This window comes from Nicotiana attenuata, unplaced genomic scaffold (genome assembly GCF_001879085.1).
Source record: "Nicotiana attenuata strain UT unplaced genomic scaffold, NIATTr2, whole genome shotgun sequence".
NCBI classification, from domain to species: domain Eukaryota; kingdom Viridiplantae; phylum Streptophyta; class Magnoliopsida; order Solanales; family Solanaceae; genus Nicotiana; species Nicotiana attenuata.
In genome coordinates, this window is record NW_017671292.1 from 136,078 (window position 1) to 151,266 (window position 15,189).

General features: G+C 38.1%; 2 protein-coding genes across 4 annotated transcripts in view; both read right to left on the bottom strand.

Annotated features, from left to right (window-relative positions):
- Positions 1-628: 628 nt before the first annotated feature.
- Positions 629-5,912, bottom strand: LOC109207333. 2 transcript variants are annotated; one of them, XM_019370232.1, is made up of 7 exons: positions 5,235-5,912; positions 3,868-4,007; positions 3,658-3,739; positions 2,585-2,703; positions 2,393-2,490; positions 1,194-1,318; positions 629-1,107 (listed from the first exon to the last, which is right to left on the bottom strand). In XM_019370232.1, exons 1-7 carry the CDS (start codon positions 5,751-5,753, stop codon positions 958-960), a joined length of 1,233 nt encoding a protein of 410 aa, XP_019225777.1. In that variant the 5' UTR covers positions 5,754-5,912; the 3' UTR covers positions 629-957. The 2 variants fall into 2 exon arrangements, with proteins under 2 accessions (XP_019225777.1, XP_019225776.1); XM_019370231.1 differs by having other exon boundaries at positions 3,658-3,867; positions 3,948-4,007; positions 5,235-5,911.
- Positions 5,913-6,921: 1,009 nt separating this feature from the next.
- The window catches only part of LOC109207334 (DNA-directed RNA polymerase V subunit 1), a 21,449-nt gene continuing 13,181 nt past the window's right edge, over positions 6,922-15,189 (bottom strand). Inside the window, exons 15-20 of one of the 2 annotated variants that reach the window (XM_019370234.1) lie at positions 14,375-14,548; positions 14,127-14,267; positions 11,443-12,070; positions 10,002-11,283; positions 8,867-8,981; positions 6,922-7,413 (exon numbers count right to left, since the gene is read on the bottom strand). In XM_019370234.1, the coding sequence (XP_019225779.1) occupies positions 7,204-7,413; positions 8,867-8,981; positions 10,002-11,283; positions 11,443-12,070; positions 14,127-14,267; positions 14,375-14,548 (2,550 nt within the window). In that variant the 3' untranslated portion in view covers positions 6,922-7,203. Of the gene's footprint in view, positions 7,414-8,866; positions 8,982-10,001; positions 12,071-14,126; positions 14,268-14,374; positions 14,549-15,189 lie in introns of both variants that reach the window. The other variant, XM_019370233.1, reaches the window with a different exon arrangement.

Below are 15,189 nucleotides of genomic sequence, written 5' to 3' on the forward strand. Positions count from 1 at the left end.
ACTGAAAAACCCAAGTTTGTTGATTTCCTTTTGTTTATAGATTTAAAAATCCAACACTATTGGTTTGGTTTGGTAATTAAAAAATCCGACACTATTGATTTGGTTTGATAATTAAAAAATTCGAACCAACCTGACCTTTGTACACCCCTACCCATAGGTAATGTTTGAACGGGTGGATTAACTGTTAATTCCTCCGTTCCTTCTACTATGCCATCACAAATTTAACGACAAAATGCACAAGTTGTTATAAGGTGTGATCCAGTCAGAGAAACTTTGCACGATTCTCTTAATTGAATTTGAAAACAAATAGTAAAAGTTCACCAAAGTGTTGATTTAGCAATGAATTAGCTGCAACTAGAAGGCTATTTGAGTTCCTTTTTTCCTTCTCAGTAGGAGAATATCTCAGCCATTCTTTTACAAAAATAAGGATGGAAAAGCAAGTTCATGAAACAGCATCATAACAGAGACTATCATAAGCAACACAATCATGCCCTTAAACTCAGTATTAACGAATTAAAATAACTTATATTAACGAAGCTAGACTTAAAGAAACAATTGATAACAGATGAGGATTCTGGTATACCCTGTTTATGCTCTGTAAGTCGGAACAATTAACAAGAAGAGCTTATTAGCAAGAAATGTTTCTGCTTGATATTTGTCATCAGTCATCACAAACATATTATTCCATGAAGCATTCTATTTATTCTTTCATTGGTTAATTGGAATTGTTAAGCGTATTTTTATGGGTTAAGGGACAATAGCATTCTCCTATATACACATGACTATGAATTTTTTGTTACATTTAACCTATTCTTAGATGCATTAGTTCCTGGTATACAGTTTTCTACAGAGGATCGGTTCTATCTTTAGATCCTTTGGAGGGCAGATTCCACAAGTTTCACTTGTCCATACTTCAAGTACACCTGAACCTGCTTATTGAACGAGATGTTACAAGCATTACCAGGGCTCAGAGCTGTTGCGCAGGAAACTTCTGTTATCTGAGGGGGGAGACCAACCTTCCTCCATCAAGATGAGGTTAAGACGAATAATTAATTTCTCCAAAGCTTCTTCTTCCTCCACATTATCAATCAAACCAAACGATTCCTTCTGTATGAAGAAAATCTGCAAAGTTAGTCAATGACAGAAATGAAAACGAAACCAAATCAAGAGTCACTAAGCAGGACGAGAACTACCTTCCTATCCTGGTATAATGTAAGGTACTGGAATGCTTCCTTATAAAATCCACAATGGTAGAGCAGACCACCATAATCCCTCAATTCCTTAGGATCGGTTTGCAAGAGGATAAGATGTTCACATGCTGCCAAGAGAATTAATGATCATAACAGGCAAAGATAGACCAGACAAATTGTAAAGCTACAACAGCAAGTCAACTTAGTAATAGAAATCCTCTGGGAATCATATCAGAAGAAAAGCACATAAACTTCAAACTGAATTGACATAGCCAGATTGGGAAGCGTTTTATATCACTGCACGGAGGAATCTAAACGTCCCTGAAAATTATTTTTGAAAAAACTATGAAATGTACGAGTTGAGTCAGAAATAACTGTCTTCAAGCCTATTTTTAGACCATACATTTGTACCCTCCAACACCTTTTGGAAGAAACAAGCAAATAAAAGTGTGGGTCTCTTCATGCTGGGGAAGTTCCACAGATGAAAGTTCATCTGGATCTTTTTACTTGTCAAAAACCTCTTAAGTGCTTATCTAACCTAGTCATTGATTCTTCTTTTTTTTTAGTTATTATTATAAGGAACCCAGGATTAATCGTCTAAGTCAGGTGGGATTTAAATACTAATTCCGAAGTTCCCCCAGGAACATCACTCATTAAACAGAATCAAGTTTTCTCGCTTCAGGTGCAACCTAGTCTCCAAACAATAGACTCTCTTTTAAGATGTAATGAAGATAAGGAAAAAAAAAAAAACGGGGGGGGGGGGGGGGGGGGGTTTAGGTGTAATCAATATAATCCTACCCTTCTCTTGATATTGTGCAGCCAAATATGGCACATTAAGTAAATTTGAACCTACTCCTAACTACTGTATCCAATTATTTCTCTTCAACTAGAAACCAACATTATAACAAAAAACTGATATTCCATCAGTAACTTTTGACAGAGCATCCTAAGCTGCCTTATTTACCAAGAAACATGTTCTTACAAAATTCTGACCCTTCATTTCTGTCCAAACAATCACTGCTATTGAACTTTTCAGACATAAAATGAACAGCCGGGTTTATTGGAATGTCATGAAGTGTACAATAATTACTTATCAAAATTGAGATATATAATGATTATGGCTTAATGGAACCAACGACAATTCATAAAAGTATAACAATACTTTTTTCATGGGAAAGAGGGAAACGATTAAACGCACATACCAGAGAGTGCACGTCTCATGTCCCCAAATCGAACACTGGTCCAAACACCACGCTGTAGCCTATGCAGAGAAGCCTTGACAGATGCAAGCTCGAATGCACTGCATGCAGATGATATAAAAAGGATGGGTAAACAAATGTAGTATTATCTTGTGAAAGTGAATTTAAGGATGGATTGTGCAACTGCTTAAAGACCTTTCTTCAGAATCATTGGCACTTTCAGAACAGTTGGCAGCTCGTGCTGCTCTCAGGAAAGGACTCTTAGTATGATCGAGCTGAAATGGCCAGAAAGCATCCTTCAAATCTTTCAGCATCTATATACAGACATGGAGCAACTATAAGCAGAATTTCGCAAAAAAGCACATCAGACTTCTAGTTAATTCAATTGACAGTCAGATGGAGAGCTTTTCAAGATACGACAGCAAGAAAATGCAAATGTAATGAAGGCACAATTTAATAATGAGGATTAGTTGTATCGTTCAAAATTAGCTTTAGCAGGTTTCTCTTCAGAATATCCTCTCAGATTCTGGAAATGGAACAAATCAGTGCAGTTGCAGTATACCTCTTTCATAAGCAAATTAGATCAGTACTGTCCCAAATGGGCCCCAGCCTTGACACAAAAGGTGCCAACAGCATAAAAGCCAAGCAACCAAAAAACACCCAGCTAATAAGGGTATGATACAGTGAAAGTGATATTTACCTCTTTCAATCAGTTACACACTCTGGTCAAATAACTAAATAGTGAAGTTGTAGAATTTATATATGGAACAATTAGCCATCTCTAAAGAAATGTTGACTGAAGTAAATTAGAAAACCAAAAACAGCTTTGTAACTTCTCTCCTGTTTCATATAAAAGGTTTACAAATTATTGGGACTTGAAATGAACCTGACTTTAGCTTAAAAGACATTACCAAAAGACAGTGTCAGCGAAGACAACTTGAATTGAACTAAAGAGTAAAGAGGTGGCATTTCTAAAACGGGAAGGAGAATTTGAAGACTCTAAATGTTCTGGTCTCTTAGATGTTGTCAGGGAGCATTCTTAGACAATGAGCTATTTATGGTCCTCTATAATTTCAGGGAGCATTCCTAAATATTTCTCCATAACTTTCCAAGAGCCTACTTGATCAAATACTTTCCAAGAATCTAATAAGAATGGAATGCAGAACACTTATCGAAAGAATACATTAGAACACCCATTTAATATATGATAAGTCAATGACAGAAAATCAGATGGAAATAGATTCGATCACTCTCACAGCAAAATTTACCTCCACTAGCAACGACTGCTTAGTCATGACATGTGATTGATCAGACTCTTTCATTTTTTGTTTGCAGTAGCCTCGAGGAGAGCTAAAAGAATCATGAGGGAAAAAAACCTCAATATCAAAACTTAAAAGGCCCCACAGGCGAAGCATCTTCAATATCTCTGAGTATATAAGGGAAAGTAGTGAAGCAGAACCGAAGCGATGTGTTAAAACCTGAAGTTAAGCAAAAATGTTGGTTTAACATGAAGGCTATAGTTTGTAGCCACGATAAACAGATAGAGAAAGGGACACACTGAGTGAAGATAAAGAGCCCGTGGCTCTGATTGATTCCTCTCACCAGTCCTCCGGAAACCCTGTGAATTGAACCATGTCAGGATTTTTGAAGATAATGTCGATCATATAAGGAAATAAGACCAGCCATAAACTTAAAACAACCAAATAGTACCACCTACTCACAAATTAAGGAAAAACATACAAGCAGATACAATTTATAGTTGAATACGAACGGGGTTTCGCATTAACAGAATTAAATATGCCATCAAATACATGTTCCTCTCATGAAATATTGTGCTGCAATCAGATCCAATAATACCTGTCAGCCTCAGTCATGAAAATGGAACTTCTTCAGCGTGTAACCATTTTGCAGTTGTATTTAGATGCATGGTGGAACAGGTTGTGTATCTGATCCCTGTAGGATTCATCTGCATGCCCTTTTTCAAGTAAAATGAAAAAAATCAAAATTTTCCAATTCTTCATGATAATTCCATTCTTTCCCTCTGCTATGTATGTCTTCTAGTAATGGGGTATGTTCCCTTCCCACTGACTGAAAGCAAAGGGTAGGCAGAGAAGGTAATTCCCTAGGAAAGCCATCTTTTTTAAGTATTTCACAAATGATCCACCTTTCCAGCTTTATGTAATAGTGGGAAAGGGTGAAAAGGGAACCTAAGTATCGAAGTCAACCAGCTAAGCCTCAAGGCCAAAGATCACAATTGATAGCAATTTAAATTGAAAATTGCTTGGAACTCCAACTAACTTCTTACTCCCTCACCTCTCTTAAAGAAATATCAAGCAACGTATCGGCTCTCAAATCACTATTGTAAAAAACACGTTCAGCGTAACTCAGTAATTATGGCCATTCATGGCAATAGGGTGCACAATTTTGAATTAGAAACTTTCCACGCGATTGGGAAAAAGCTTTCAATTGCATGACATCAGCCAAGAACGAGAACCACACATCAGTCAGGAATTTAACAAGGATACATCCTACGAAAAGAATGCTTTTTTAATGGGTAAGAATGCTCCTTAGGCTAAAAAAATATCTATTAATCTCCCACTTGAACTGAACATTTAATGATGCAATAACACATCTCATTCTCCTGTTCTTAAAATCCCCTAAATTAACTATTATTAACGCTTTAAGTTCCAATTATTTTAAGGTACATGGAGTATGTAAGCTTCTTTTTCATATCCAAAATACAATATAAGGCATTCAAGCAGTATATAAATGATCATAGAGTAAGCATTCATTTCCAAACAGATATAGCGAGGAAACATGATAAAATCAAATACTCCAAAAGTACCTTATTAACGTACAAGTACGTTTCTAAACAGCGAATGAAGTGTTCTGGAGAAGATTTAAAGGAAGAGCTATAACGCGAGCAGTATTCCATAGAAAGATGATCCAATCTCTCAAGGAAATCAGCGACAGGGAGTGGGACAGAGGAGTGTGAAATGAGGGAATCATCTTCCGCCGCTATATGAAGAGCGGCTTGCCCTAAATCAACCCCTCTGTTTATGCAAATACTTGTTCCTCTCTCTATATCCGATAGTTTTCGAATTTGAGAGCAGAAACCTTCTCTTGCTATACGGGCATGGGTTGTATTGACACCAAACGCGTCCAGAGCATCATGAAGAACAAATTTGAGGTCAGTTTGCGAGGACCCCGGGCCCGGGCCTTGAGGTGTAAATTGAGAATTACTGCAATAAATGATAAAGGCAGGAACAGAGGAGCAGGTGGTAGTGTTGGAAGATGGGAATTTGAAAAATCCAGAAGGATAGGGATAGGCTCCACAAAGCCATGGACAAGCCAAACCACTCATAGCTCCCCCACCTTCTCTCTTTTATGCAGAAGAGCTTCTTCTTCGTATTCTTCTTTGTCTAGAATTAATATTCATATCCTCTTGAGTTCAAAAAAACAATATATTCATATCCTATTGAGGGAAAAAAATAATATCCAGGTAGGAGAAATATCTGCTATCATGGCGGTCCACATGCTTTTCCCGTTTAACATAATATATTATATAAATGCACTTTTTTGCAGAGTGGTGTTTTTCTTTCTTTTTTTCGTAAAAAGAGAAAAGAAACAAAATAGTCCTTGCGTATACTGACTAAATGTTTAGTCTTAATTGGATTTGTAACATTAATTATTCTGATATCATAGAAAAACTCACTAGCATTTAGAATTAAGTGATGTATGTATCAAATTATATTAGTTTATAGAATTAAGTGATAAATTAAAGTAAAAATACATGAGTAATTAACAATGAAAAAGTGATAAACTTTATGTAAAATTCACATATTATTTACAGTAAAAAAGATTTCCCCAATATCTAATAGGATCATACACCGAACACAACTTCATAATGTTAAGTGTGACGTCAAACTCAAATGCAAGTCAACAAACCACTAAATTTTATTTAAAAAAACTAAATAGGAGTAGTAGTATCATATTAGCGAAAACTGTTTCAACAAAATAGCTGTCGTAGTATAGTTATGAGTATTCCCATTTGTCACGAGGGCGACCTGGCATCGATCTCAGGCAGCGACTGTCCGCTTATTTTTTGAACCAATCTGACTTTCAGGACTACTCAGACAGCTTCTCGTAAAAGACGTCCACTATTTCTTTGTGAACTTTATTTGGAAACTCTTTTTTTACAGTCAATATATTAGAAACATTGACGATATCTGCTCTAGCATTGACATATCTCCAATACAACAATATGTTCAAAGACATTTCTGCACTAAGGGGTTTTTTCAAACAAAATAAAATCTACACAGTTTAACTTTTTGATTTACATCAGGTTGTTGCCTCTTCTATAGTCAGATGAAAGAAGCATACAAATTTCATCTGCATGTCTTCACATTCTACCAGCACAATTTTCTACAAGGTGTAACAATTCTCGTTACTAGCTCCAGCAAATACCAAAATTGAGACGAAAGGAAAAGAAGAAAACTATTGAGACTAAAATGCGGAAGAAGACACTGGAATGGAATAACGAAATAAAGAGAAAAAGCTAAAGCTTTCGATCATTCATCAACGCTAGTGTGCTGGTGGTTTACAAAGGTTAATAGGCTAACAGCTCTTAGCTACCAAACAGCCTTGAAAAGGACTTTACTGAAAATTCTATAAGTTAGGGACTAAGCTATATACACAAGAAATTTCTAACTGCCAACTTTGCCAACATACACGTTTCCTTTAGCTCATTGTCTTACCATCAATTACACAAAGCAACTAAGTTAACTGTACAACTATCTGAACTCAAGAGAAGGTCAACCAACTGATGGAGATGGAGATGCATTTCTAGTGCTGCGAGGTTGAGGCTTTTTGAAATACTTGCCATTGAAAGTCTCAGCCTTATCAGGATACTTTGACCTGACGAAGTTCTCCAGACATTTCCGGGTGGAGAAATCTTGCTTAGCACCATCAGTAGAAACAACGTAGAAGCATCTACTGTCCTGGAACTCGGTATGTTTGCTAACCTGTTTACACAGGTTAAATCTTAGCCCAGTTAAACTGAAACCTAAAAGTCATCAGCTCACAGTAAATATGGCGCGTGTAACATAAGAACACAACTAAAATTACGCAAGAAACAAGATTTAACACAAAATTCATGGCTCCTGAAAACCAAGTAGCTCAACAATGTAAGTTATGTCACATAGTAACAGCTAACACCCATCCTCATTTATTAAGAACGCATTCAAACCAAAATAAAGACATTATCTTCCTTCTCAAGTTGTCGCAAGGGAACAAATGAAAGCCATTTGTATTGGTGCTTATAAAAATAAAGTTCGCATAGATGCAGAAGATAATGTTATTTAAACACTTCCACTGTAATTTCCTTTCATTGAATTAACTGGTCGGATAATGGAAAAAACTGCTCTCCTAGAAACAAATGCCATATATAGGGCAGGGGAGCACTAGGCAAGAAGGACCCAGGTGCGTTCGACCTGGGGAGTAGAAGAAAGAAGCAAAGTATATGCTTCTATGTTGTCTCTACTCTGAATTGGAGAACTTATCCAATCATGAAAAGTGGAGAGGGTCAAAAATACCTCAAGTCTAATGACAACCAAGTAGAGAGTTTCAAAAATTCCTCAAGCAGTAAGTAATGACTAACTGAAAGCTAAGTCTAACGGCCACCAAGAAAAAACTTAAGTCTAATGGTGACCAAGAAAAAACTTGAGTCTAATTGCAAAACTAACACAAGGTTCTCAGTCTCTTCAGACCAACTGTTACAACTTCCAGCACTGAAAGCAGCAAAATTCTGCAAACATTGGCAACATAATGACTTAGCATTATCCACTTGGCTGAAAATAATACCATCATATCACGAATGTTTATCACCTCTTAAAATTAGATAATATAGGATCAATTGGAATATGATGGGCTGACCGCCACAGGGATCAATACTAATGTACAACTTGAAGAAAGCTGTAGAAAACAACATTATACCCCGATGCTCACACAAGCTTGATTACAATGGGAGCAATTTAATTATCAACTCTATAGTCCTTTCAGTACATCTTTTCTTGCCTTTCCTAACATCTTTAACCCCACATTTTGCTGTAAAATTAATGAACTGTCTTTAACAAGTAAAAGGGCAGTCCGGTGCACAAAGTATCCCGCATTCACGCAGGGTAAGGGAAGCACCCCAAGGGGGTGTGATATAGGCAGCCTACCCTGATGGAAGCATCAGTGGCTAATTCCAACGGCACAAACCCGTGACCTAACATAACAATCTAGAGTAGAATATGGTCCAGAGTAAGACCGTTGCTCCAAGGCTCCCACTTTGAACAATGTAAAGAAGAAAAAAATACTGTTGCTCAAAACCTTGGCACTAACTGTCTAGAGTAGAATATGGTCCAGAGTAAGAAAATATCTTAAAAGCATCATTAAATACTGTAGGTTTTAAAAAAGTGGCAAAGAGTCACTTACCGTGATATAATCAAGACCAGCTCCCATCTTGACAGCTTTATCCGGATGGTAATTGAGAACAGTGTCAATGATGTATGACTGGTCATCAGCAGATAATGGGTCACCATCATTGTACCTTCGCAAAGAAAATGTAACCAGAAAATGTTATAAGGGGGAAAATAGACCATTTAAGCAGAAGTGAGAATAAAGGAAGGGGAAGAGTATTAGCCTTTCATTATTGACTAGCAGAGCAAATAATGGATGTCATTTTTCGTGACATCCTGAATATGTACCTATTCTATTTGTAATGCTAGGCCTTTTTCGGAATTAACAAAAGTTCCATCAGAAAATGTCTGATTTCCATCTGCTTTGCCCCATTATTCAATGGAAACGAAATTAACTTTTACCTTATCCACGACTTTATCCTTCCTCTCACTAGAACTAATCCAAACTCAAAATGACACCATACTGTTTTTCCTTTCTCTCTTTAACTAATCCAAACTCAAAATGACACCATACTCTTTTTCCTTTCTCTCTTTCTATCCAAAACATCCATCAGCCTTTTCTTTTTCTGTAAACTCATAACTTGACCCTACCGAGGGTAGTTGTGAGCCCTTGTTTTCCATTAACAGTAAGGAAACTGCTAACAAAATATAATATGGGGAAAACATATGCAGATTGACAAAAAAAATTGTTCAAATTCTTCAATCTGTGACCTGTCTATAGGTGCTTGGAACCTTTTTTGTTGTTTTTTTTATGTTGAGACCAGTAGGTGCAGAGTACTTGATATGGTAGACTACAAACAAATTGTAAATTCCAATAGCTGCCAGTTTTCTGCAGAAAGAATTAAGAGGGAACGGCACCCAAGGGTGTAGCCCAGTGGTCAATGAAGTGGGTCGAGAACCATGAGGTCTCAAGTTCAAATTCTAGTGGTGGCAAACACTACGAAATTTCTTCTCATCTATCCAAGCCTTGGTGGATAGAGTCATCCCCGGCCTGTGCTGGTGGGTGGCAGCAGCTACCCAACTACGGTTATAAATTTTTTTTTAAAAAAATTAATCGGAAATGACTCAATTTCTCTGCTGGAATTAACATTTTCATCATGTAACAGTTGTCACAAATGTATACAGTGAATTCGGCGATATATAGAACTTACCCTGTCTGATGCATTATTCTTCTGATATTCAGCATAATAGGATCAACATTTGAAAGTATGTCTTGTTCCTCTGCTGTGAATATATCCATCCTTTGCCTTGTTGCTGTAAAATTCCCACCTCTATTGGAGTCATCAGCTGATCTTGCAGGCCGGTTGCCCTTCCACTCTCCACCACTAGAAGAGCCCCAACCTCGTGAATTATCCCTAAAATCTCCTCTTGGATTACGTCTGCGCTGACCCCACTGAGGTTGCTTATCACTCTCTTCAACACCAACCTTCTGAGAATTCCAACCACCAACTGTTGAAGAATTCCAACCACCAACTTTTGTAGCGTCATCACTAGTTGGTTCATTTAACTGTTCATCTCCGCTTATACTAGAGCTCCATCCATTAACTAACTGGTCAACCCTTCTATTGCCTTCAGCAGCCGCTGAACCAAATCCACCACCTTTAGTAGTTTTTCCCCAAGACGACTCAGAATTTGACTGTTTAGGTCCGCCCCATGAACCACCATCTTTTTCCACCTTTTTACCCCACGAGGACCAAGATCCTGACTGCTCTCCATTCCCAGACTGGTGAGGCTTATCCTCGGGTTCATCAACCTTTTTCCCCCAAGAAGACCCACCATCTTTCTCCACCTTTTTCCCCCAAGAAGCCCCACCATCTTCTTTCACCTGTTTCCCCCATGAGGACCAAGATCCTGACTGTTCTCCTTTCCCAGATGGTCGTGGGGTATTCTCAGCTTCAACCTTTCCTCCCCAAGAAGAACCACCATCTTTTTCCACTTTTTTCCCCCAAGAACCATCTTTTTCAACCTTTTTCCCCCACGAGGACAAAGATTCTGACTTCTCTTCCTTCCCAGATTGGTGACTATGAATTTCCGCTTGCTCAACCTTTTTACCCCAGGAACCACCATCTTTTTCCACCTTTTTCCCCCAAGAAGAAACACCATCGTTTTCCACCTTTTTCCCCCAAGAAGAAACACCATTGTTTTCCACCTTTTTTCCCCATGAGGACAAAGATTCTGACTTCTCTTCCTTCCCAGACCGGTGGCTATGATTTTCTGCTTCCTCAACCTTTTTCCCCCAAGAAGAACCCCCATCAATTTCCACCTTTTTCCCCCAAGACGAACCACCATCAATTTCCACCTTTTTCCCCCAAGAGGAATCGCCATCTTTCTCCACCTTTTTCCCCCATGAGGACAAAGATCCTGACTTCTCATCTTTCCCAGATTGGTGATTATGATTTTCCGTTTCCTCAACCTTTTTACCCCACGAACCACCATCTTTTTCCACTTTTTTCCCCCAGGAGGACAAAGATCCTGACTGCTCCTCATTCCCGGACTGGCGAGGGCTATTCCCAGCTTCATCAACCTTTTTCCCCCATGCTGACCATGACCCTGACTGCGCTGTATTCCCGGATTGCTTACCCCATGAACCACCATCTTTTTCCACTTTTTTCCCCCAGGAGGACAAAGATCCTGACTGCTCCTCATTCCCGGACTGGCGAGGGCTATTCCCAGTTTCATCAACCTTTTTCCCCCATGCTGACCATGACCCTGACTGCGCTGTATTCCCGGATTGCTGAGGATTACTGTCCACTTCCTTAGCCTTTCCTCCCCAGGCAGACCATGATTCTAGCTGCTCTCCGTTCCCAGATTCACGAGGATTATTCTCAGCTTCATCAACCTTTCTGCCCCAAGAAGACCAGGAATCTGACTGATTGACAGCCTTTTCAGCGCCATTTTGGGTTTTAGCCATATCCCAGCTACCACCAGATTTGACATTCTCAGATGATGCCTTCTCCCATGCAGAGCCACTTAGCTTTCCTTCATCTAAGTTTTCATTTTCTATACCATTATCAAATTCAGCTCTATCTTCAAAAGTGGGCTTATCTGAACCAGAGTCCCGCTCGGGAGACAAGTATAATCCCATATCGTCGTCTTCCACCTCCAGTTCTTCAACTTCCGCACCAAGACAACTGGTACCTTCTACTTCTTGAGCAGAGCTGCTCCTCACCAAGTGCAGGAAGCTATAAACATCATGTGCATCCGGTATATTCAATTCAACCTTGCACAAAAAAGACTTTCACATGTTAGCCTCAAGGCCCTTAAACCAAAAAAATGTGCAACTTCGACAATAAATATTCAGCTGCTTATCAAACAAAAGAACTTAAGTGCATAGACCATTAAACTAGGCCCAAAATTGGATGCGTTGGATAAAAATACACATGCTAGTTGTAGCTGGTTAAGATTTCAGCTTAATGGTACAGGTCAAGAAAGCTATTTATGACAACTACAGAACTTTCAACCAAGTAAAATGTAATCAACCTGCTTGAAACACAAATTTGCATTTAATGGCTGCTGAGAATACAACAATTAAAACCACCATTTCAACATAATGGCTCCTGGCCTACCAAGAAATTTCAATGCGTTGCGCTGATTTTACAGTTGTCCAAATTTGAATTAAATTTTTTACATAGTATTTCACTGTTTAAATAATACATCATAATCTGTATAGAGCAGTCAACTAATTCTTTGAGGATCACCACATGTCACAAGAGAGGGTTGCTCAATTGGTAAGCACCTTCCACTTCCAACCACAAAGGTTGTGGGTTCGAATCCCCAAGGGAGCAAAGTGGGGAGCTCTTGGGGAGGGATAAATAAAAGGATCACTCACATGTTTCATTAAATATCTTATTACATGAATTGTCCAGACATGAGAAAATAAGTTTCTTATGCATGAGTTAGCATACATGCAATACATTGAGTCATTTATACTTTTATTGATCGATGAGGTGTCTACTTTACTTTTGGTATAAGACAAAATGTGTTTGCTTCCATTTCAAGGTGACAAGAAATAGCAACCTTCCAGTCTACTGCAACATGCTACCACAGAAATCGAACTTAGCCAAGGACAGAGATCAGATAACAGTGTCAAAACTCTCTGGTTGTTTGAGGCACATAGGTCCCCAATTTTTTTATATTTACAACAAGAAAAAGAAAATTTGCATTCAAATTTCCTAGTCTTGGGAAAAGTTGCTTCCATAGTTGTCCAACCTTTCCATCTTATGTTCTTTTACCTTAATAAAACCACCTTTGCATGGAATGGGAAAATCATATTGCACCGCTAATCTACTGCTCCATGCATTTTTTGCACAAGTTTCAAGGTTATTTATGTCTTCTCTTCCTTAAGGTTACATAGTTTGTCACAGATAATTATAGAAAAGATGGTTCAGTGATTTGAATCTTCTAACATTATATAAACATAAGATCAAGCCATCTAGGAAAAGCAAATGCAATTCTTTGGCACAAAGTATAAGTTAATAGACCATTTTTACTCCACATATTTGTTACCATACATGTATTGGATATAAACTAGGATAAAGGTGCACAGGTTACACTTGGGATACATAGTACATAGGTAATTATTCTTCCTGGAGTTTTAGTTTTTACAGTGGCATGAACCCATTTAGACAAGTCAATCATTAGAGGAAAGAATAACCACACACTTCTTGCATCCTTGGTTACATTCTTGGTTCTCGCACTGTGAACTTATCTCAAAAAGATCATAGTGGACGACTGTAAACATTAAAGCATAAATTTCATCATCCTAAAAGAGAATACATGTTCACCAAAACATTGAACTTTCAACCTCTAGCCAGATACTCTCTCCATTACAATTGTGCTAGTTGATCGGCATGACTATCAAGAGAAGAACTGAACGTGTTAATTGAGTTACTTGCTGTTGGAGGGGGCAATGGTGGGTTCAATTTTTGACTTCGTATCTGGAGTAATAGAGGTTATGTTGTATTCAAACTAGGAAAAATTATTACTGTAGAACTGGAAAACAGGTGTTCCAAAATATAAGATGCAAACATAATACAGCAATAATTAGAGAAAAGTGATGTCACACAGCTAAAGATTCGTCGGAGCATGCAATGATCTGTAATTTAATATAACTACGTTCGGCCAATTAATGAAAGAACGAGACATAACAATATAGAGAAATGGTTGTATCTGAAGAGCATATATCAACCAATCACATGACACAATCAAAACAAAAGCCAATATAACGCATTCTTATACCAAATAAATATTAAAAGATGTTACAGCAAAAGACGTACATTTTTTGTGTTCCAGAGAACTTCAAATGGAGATCCTGTACCAACTGCCACATGTTTTCCCCAGGAGCAAGAAGCCACAATGCTTGACAAAGAATCAACATGGCACTTTTCAGCAGCCCTCTCAAAACATTTTCTTGGGGTCTAAGAAAGATAGTAAAATAGGACTTTCACATTAAAAAACATAGCTCACAGGGAAAGTAGTCAATGTAAAAAGTTGTTGAGAACAGAAGAAAACTAATGCGGCTTACAAATAACGTTGCTTCCGTAAATGGTATCTGCACGTTTAATGAACGAGACAATGCTTTTATTCCACCAGCATTAAAACCAATCAGATTTCCTGCGCAAGTCATGCTATTAGCCAATAGAACTAGGTGGTCTTTGAGAACACCCTTTGTGACCATTGTAACTGACGTTGATAGGCGCTGCAAAACAAACCATATTGTAAGCACTTCGAGTTACAATGTAAAGGAACTCCTTTGGAAAATATGGAATTTCTTGTTTTACAATCAGAAGGTTGTCAAGTACACTTTAGGAAGGAAAAGCTGATCATCAAAATGTTAAAGAATAAAATTGTAGCTGAACCCATCACCATAGTCATCTCAGGAAGTCCACAGATATTGTGGATAGATCAGATTTATAATTACTACTCAAAAATCCTATCTCTCATGGAAAGCATATCTTTCAAGTTTCAAGGCTCAACAAGTGTATGGACTGAAAGAAACCTCAGATGTTTTGATGGAGTCTCACCTCCAACCCACTTGCTGAAGGCCAGATGTTTGCTTAGTCTTTTTTGTTGGGCCAAACAGTCCTATGTAAATAGTTCTACTGTCTTTTTAGATTTTTTGAGCTCCCTCACTCTAGACTAGCCTCTTTAAGGTATATTTTTTGGTTATTAGCTAGCTCCCAGATCCTATCATAACATCTTGTAATGGAGCTAGCATCTCTATTTTTGTAATCACAGCATCTGCTTGATGCCTTTCAATGAAGCAACTTTATCAGGGGAAAAAAAAAAAAAAAACGGGGGGGGGTGGGGGGGAGGGGGGGAGGGGGGTAGGGGTAAGGT